Source organism: Terrapene carolina, unplaced genomic scaffold (assembly GCF_002925995.2).
Source record: "Terrapene carolina triunguis isolate 2854851 unplaced genomic scaffold, T_m_triunguis-2.0 Scaffold120, whole genome shotgun sequence".
In the NCBI taxonomy this organism is placed as follows: Eukaryota; Metazoa; Chordata; order Testudines; family Emydidae; genus Terrapene; species Terrapene triunguis.
Window position 1 is genome coordinate 3,809,378 of NW_020664471.1, and position 6,926 is coordinate 3,816,303.

Sequence of the window (6,926 nt, forward strand, 5' to 3'; positions counted from 1 at the left end):
AGGTACCTTTTTGAATTTGCGCCAGCAGGGTCTACGTGGGATAGTTAAATCACAACACATTAGCACAATCTATAATTCACACCCCTCAGTCAAAGCAAGCCCTCAGTCTCTTTGAAAGTGAATGAAAACTGCTTTTTTTTGATAGATGTATGAATAAAGGAAATACAGCTTCAGCTGCTCTGGCCCACTGTGGTTAAAGAATTGTAATGGTAGGTAGGGTAGGGAGCAGGGCCGCCCAGAGGATTCAGGGGGTCTGGGGCAAAGCAATTTCGGAGGCCCCTTTCATAAAAAAAAGTTGCAATACTATAGAATACTATATTCTCGTGGGAGCCCCTGCGGGGCCCGGGGCCTGGGGCAAATTGCCCCACTTGCCCCCCCCCACCCCCGGGCAGCCTGGGTAAGGAGTGGGGGAAACTGTTGAGAGAAACATTGAATATATAGTAACATGTTAGAAATGAAACAATGTAATATGTAGCAGAGAGACTTTTAAAACATATTTGCCTGTAGGAGAGTTTTTAAAAAAGTAAATTGCAGTTTGATAGGTGGGTTACTCGGAGACAGATTTTTGTTTGTATAGTGAAGATATATCACATGATGTTGGGGTTGCTATGCAGACTTCCTGCCAAGGCCTGCTAGAGTTTGACCTTAGACGCTGTCGTCAGGAGCTTGGCAAGCTCTGAGGAGAATTCCCTGTAAGGGCCCAAGGCTTGATCCCTACCGGCATTCCAGCACTATAGATGATGTTCATTTTCCTCCGTTACTTAAAAAGTACGTCCTGCTTGCAGATGTCCGTTTAGGTGTACTGATTCACCTTTGCCTGGCACCTTTTGTAGTCACGCCGGTGCAAGGTGAGCGTTTCACATCCACTTTGCATTTGGTTGGCACTGGTATAATTGTCTACATAAGGAACAGGGCAATGGTAGACTGGACCCGTTGTTTGCCTTACATGGAGTGTCTCATTGACCTTAGAGTGAAGGCACAAATCAACTCAAATCAGTCTCTCTGCTGTAGCTCTGGTCAAATAATTCCATTACATTTAATACTAATGACATATGTCTGACTAGTGACCGTTCTTATTCATGCAGCAGCTTTTTAAGGAGACTTTTTTTTGGTAATTGTTTCCCATTTTTAAAATCCATTCTGGGGTCTGATCCTGCATCTACGGTAGTTAATGGGAGTTTTGCCATTGACTTAAATGGGACATGATTGGACTCTTATTGTGTTTTCTGTTGGTGTTTTCTGTTGGTGTATGTCTTATTTTTGTTTTGACCAGGCTCATAAGAGCATATTGATTATTTCACTCACTTTCCATATAAATAGTATGGAATGTACCCTAAATGGTGAGTAATTGTGTATGAATCAAACTGTTGGCTGTTAAGTCTGTAGTAAACACTGTCTGTTGGACTGGAAGCATCCTTACAAAGCTCTCTCTGAAATATTAGCAGGCTGAAACTTTGCAGTTTCAAGCAAAAGATCCTTGAACTAAAGTGACTAAAGAAGTAGGGCACCCAGCTACAATTTCCGTAATAGATGCAATTAGAATAACTATAGAATGATTTTTTATTTCTGTGTTCTGGGAGCTAAGTAGAAATATTTATAAATGATTAGTTTAATTTTGCTGATGCATTCATCAGAGAAGCCCAAGAGCAGCTGGGAGACTGAGAGGAGCTGTGAACAGAGAACAAGAGGGAGCTCATAAAGGCAAGAGAGACTGAACGGCAGCCAAGGGAGCCAAGTAATCCACAGGGCAATGCAGAGGAGCTGGGCAAGAACCAAGCTGACATGCTTCATGGGCTCTTTTTGTCCCTCCTTCCCCCTCCCTCCCCCCCGAGACCCATCAAGCAACTCCCCTTTTGTGTTAATCTGAGCAAGGAAAAAAGTTTGCTTAATTAAAAGCCTGTCTTTTCTTCATGTTCTAAAGAAGCTAGAGTGAAATAACATGCTCTCCTGGCTGAGAGGGAGGGGCAGGAGTGCCTGATCAGGTCTCACCCTGACAATCCCATTCAGTGTTAAGAACGAGGACAGGGAATCAGTTCATTCAAGTGGATGCTCTTTATTGAATGGGACATTCTCCCAGTAAAACCCCACATAAAATCTATCGTGCCTGCTCAGGAAAGAGGCAAAAACATCTTGTGTACGCACAGTTTTATGGACAGATCCTTTTCTATAAATAAATAAATAAATGAGAGCACCAGAGGTGATGAAAATCTAATGTGATAGATTATGAGAGATGTCCCTTCATACGCCTTCTCTCTCCCACCCTCCCGGCACTTTGACAAACCCTTTCAGAAGAGCTTTCCAACTGATTGTTTAGCTCTGGTTTTTGCAGAGTACCAACAGATACCTGAAGCTGCTATTCCCGATGAGAACTACAGGTGCTGGCCTTCTTACCATCACAAGGGCTGCCTCCTCTCTGTGTTCGATGTCGGCGAAGCCATCGAGGTCTGCGAGAATCACTCCCAGTGCAAAGCTTTTGTCCTGACCAACCAGACAACGTGGACAGGTAACCGGTGCTATTGAACAAATGCAGCAGCTGGTGCTAATAATCCAAAACAAGCTACTGGCCCATCTAAATATATATGGTTTTGAAACCATCTGGTGAATGAGTTACACTGGAGTAGGCTCATGGGAGCATAGTTGCTAGAGATGGGAGGATGTCTCTCAACCCTCAGTTGGGGCTGAGCAGAGGAGGTGGGCTAGGCTGTACTTTCCTTGTGGTCCATAGAGGGGGTCTGTGCACTGACTCAGAATAGCCTGGCATGAAGGGATCAATTGGGGGCAGCTGGACAGGGATCACAGGCACTTGACCTCCCTGGGAGTTTTCACATGAGTAAGATAGGCAAGATTTGGCCCAACATTTGAATTTGAAAGAAACATTCAAGTCCATATGATCTGGTTTGAAATTAGGCCAAACGAGTTCTCTCATCCCTCCTTCCATCACTTAGCTATGACCCTCTGGCAGACAGAAGAGGGTCCTGATCCTGACAGAAATACTGTGCTGTCGTCAGCTGTAATAAATAAGCAGCTGGTGTTCTGGTTTAGATGCAGTTTGTTGGTAAGGAGAGTTGGCACAACCTTCTGAGACAAAGGATAGTTCAGTTGCTAGGGCACCATCCTAGGATTTGGGAGAGCTGGGGTTAAATCTCTGCTCTGTCATAGACTTCCTGGGTGAGCTTGGGTAAGTCACTTCGCTTCTGAAGAAATGTCTACACTGTGTGTGCAAACCTGTGGCAGTGAATTTTAGACTTGTGTTACATCGCTAAAAACAGCTGTGGAGATGTCTGGGCTTGGGCAGGAGCTCAGGCTCTGAAGCTCGGTGGGGGGTGAGTTTTGGAGCCTGAGCTGCACTACGTACACAGCTGGTTTTGGTGTGAGCCTGTTGGTAGCCCTGGTAACTGAAATTTGCTGCTGCAGGTTTATAAAGCAGTCTAGATATACCCTCCCTGTCTGAGTTCCTGTCTGAGGGGACGATAGCCCTTCCCTACCTCAGAGGCAGGGCCGGCTCTAGGATTTTTGCCGCCCAAGGCAAAACCAATTTTGGCCGCCCCCCCGCCCCTGTTTTTTAATTACCCCACCCCCGGCCCCGCCTCAACTCCGCCCCTTCCCCCCAGGCTCTCAAGCCTAGGAGGGAGGGGGAGAAGTGGCACGCGAGCGGCAGCGGAGGTGAGTTAGGGCGGCCGGGGCACATTTTTAGGGGTGGCATTCTGGCGCTGGCCATGCCGCCCCTAAAAATGTGCCGCCCCAAGCACCAGCTTGTATTGCTGGTGCCTAGAGCCGGCCCTGCTCAGAGGAGTGTTGTGAGGGGCTCAGATACTGTGGTAATGGGAGCCATACAAATACTTGAGACTGTAAACCCCTAGTTTAAAGAAGCAATATGACTACATAATAAAAATCTCCTTCAGCTTCTCTGCACAGTAGTGCTCTGCTCTGGGAAAGTCAGCTCTAATCTTCAGAGTCATTGTGTACTAAGATCTATATGTAAATGATGGTACAGTAGTGACACAAATCACTAGAAAGGGAGTAAAACGGTTAAGGCAGAAATGTAAAAATGACAACACTACCTGGGCATAACATTGTGCTACTTTAACTGCTCATGCATTGTGCCCCACTGTGGGTAGATAGCAAAGATGCAGGCTTACATATTTAGAAGTGGCCACTTCGTTTGGTAGCTTAGTTTCTGGTGTCCAGCTAGAGACACCCTAAATCTGATTCTCAGCTAGTGTAAATCAATGTAGCTTTGACTTCAGTGGAGCTATGTTAATTTAGACCAGGCCAAAATCTGTCTCTTTATCTCACTCAGGTACCCCGAAACTGGAGGCACCCACAATAGACACTTTTTAAAAAAAAGGTGTCCATAGGATGGTATTAGCTGTAAGGTGTGGTATGCAGCTGTGGGTCTTCAGATCCATCGTGCACCCCAAAGACATGAACAGAGCCTACCTAGAACGAAGAATATATATCACAGGCTTATGCAAGCCTTATCCTGAGAAGCCAACACTTTCTAGCTGATCATATCATACTGTCCATTACATGACAATCAGATTTACCAAATATACCACTAAAAACACCTTCTTGAGCTCTGGTGAGATTTGTAGGAAGAAAGGAACAGCTCCCTTAATTGAATAGCACCATCAAAATAATTCTTTAAAATAATACTTTAATTCCTGCTACATTATCACTTGATTCTCAGGCATTCTGATGAGTTATTGATTATTTAAAACCATATTTGTTGGCATCCAGATCAGCATGTGATACGTTTTTTAGGGAAATGTTATCCAGCTGAAGAGGCAGGATTTGTGGGAATATAATTTGGCTGTATTACCTTGAGGCAGAAGGTAGGGGAAGGTTGAATTACTGCCTAAAGACACAGTAGCGTATATTCCAGTGACTCAACTTTATCAATTACAGTGGGTGCCCTAGGGATTTCAGTATGCTGGGATCACATCCAGATAGAGGGGATGTAAGAAAGATCCTAGTTCGACAAGCATGATGAGAGCAGAAAGGGCTAGCGAGGCACCAGCAAATACCAACAACCAACCCCTTTCTGAAGGACAGCCTTAAATGAACTCTGGCTTAAAGGATTAATTATGTAATGGAAACTGTACAGGCTGCCCATCACTCAGTGTTTTTTGTTGTACTAGTTTGTTGGTAAGAGTGGAAAATCTGCTACAGTTGACTTAAAAATCTGAGCTGCTGAACAACAGGAGATGACTTATTTAGCATCTGTGTTTCAGACTAGGCCAAATTTGGTGCATATATACGTTTTTTGTGGAGGTTCAAGCAGGCCAAGAAGATATTCTTGCATGATCTAGTGAATGCCCTTCATTTAAGTTGTTATCCAGAGCCCATTAAAATCAATGGGATGACTTATAGAAGCTCCTTCAACTCTATAAATAAATCAGATTAATACAATTTTAATCTTCAAATGCTTCTCTTAGTTACACCTGGGCAACCCCAGAGAGCCAAATCTTGACCACACTTATCCTGGCATATACCTGGAGTAGCTCTGCTCTTAGTGATTCTGGCTTGAATCCATAATAAACCTATGGAAATCAATGTAGTGTTGGTGTAACAGAGTGCAGTTTGGCCCTTGTGACTTCAGCAGAAAGACTCCAGATTTATACCAGCTTGAAAGAGAGAAGAATTTGGCCTCCTGTGTAGTTTAAAGAATGCAGAGAAAGAATCAGGATATGAGATTTCAGTGTTTGGAATAGACCAAAATGTTGGTAATCACTTCTAATTATTTTCTTCTTTCATGTTCCGTTTAGGTCGGCAGCTTGTCTTCTTCAAAATGGGCTCAAATCATATTGTGCCTGATCCTGACAAGATAACATATGTGAAAGTGACAGGCTGACAGCTTAAGTGGCTTAGTCTGACTTGTAAATGACAGGAGCTGTTTGTGTATAAATATAGACAGCTGTTACGTACAAGATGTCTGCGGGAGGGAGAGATAATTGCACTATTACTCATTCTAATCTAGAGTGCTAAGCAAAACTTTAAAGAAATGACCTGCATGACCAGGATGAATGTGCAATACAACAACATTTTCAAAATGTGATTTTTAAAACAAAACAAAAAATACAAAATGTGATACACTGTTGGAATATAAGTTGGGTTTTAAAGCAGTAATCTAGTCTTTCTAACCAAGGTTAATGGTCTGTACACATTTGCACAGAGTTGGAAGTTCATAATTTCCATAGGAAGTCTGGGTCCTCTGCCATGATATTTATTTAGACAAGTACAATCACTACAGAGTTAATGAAGCTTATCAGTTACAAAGCTAAATATCAAATGTTATAGAAGACAATCAACATTTGTGTCAATGTTATCAGATATGCAAGACCAAAAACATTTGTAGAAATACTATGGGCCTGTCATCAATGGAACTCAGCCATATTTATAATTTCAAAAATGTAGCCAATTTTCATTTTGTTTGAAAAGTTTATGAAAACATTTCTTTAATTTAAGAAAGCCATATTTCAGTTGTTTAGGCCCTGATCCAGCAAAGCACTTAAGCATATGGCAACTTTAAGCATGAGTAGTCCCACTGAAGCCAGGGGGATTTAAGTCCATGCTTAAGTGCTTTGCTGAATAGGGATAGCTTTAAGTATATATTTAAGTGTTTTGCTGAATCAAGGCCTTAATCACTGTCCAAAATATTCCCTAAGGTATTTCACTGACAGATCAGCAAAGCAATCCAGCAGTTTGAACAACATAATTTTTGATGAAAATCTTGCCATGGAAAACTTTCCATTTGTAGTATCCTCAAATCCTTGGTTTTCTAAGGTGCTTCTTACTAGTTCTTAGAACAAATGAAATGAAAAATGAACACTAGCCTTAAATTCTATATAAATAGATGCATTTTATAGGCATAGTGTGTCTAGAGAATTTGCTTTCAGTGAAAGCAATAAACTAAATGCTAAAAG

General features: G+C 42.5%; 1 protein-coding gene across 1 annotated transcript in view; it reads left to right on the forward strand.

Annotated features, from left to right (window-relative positions):
- PKDCC (protein kinase domain containing, cytoplasmic) overlaps window positions 1–6,561 on the forward strand; it is a 45,254-nt gene extending 38,693 nt beyond the window's left edge. The window contains exons 6-7 of the mRNA XM_024214266.3: window positions 2,330–2,503; window positions 5,769–6,561. Of these exons, the coding sequence (XP_024070034.2) occupies window positions 2,330–2,503; window positions 5,769–5,854 (260 nt within the window). The 3' untranslated portion in view covers window positions 5,855–6,561. The remainder of the gene's footprint in view (window positions 1–2,329; window positions 2,504–5,768) is intronic.
- The last annotated feature ends 365 nt before the right edge of the window (window positions 6,562–6,926 follow it).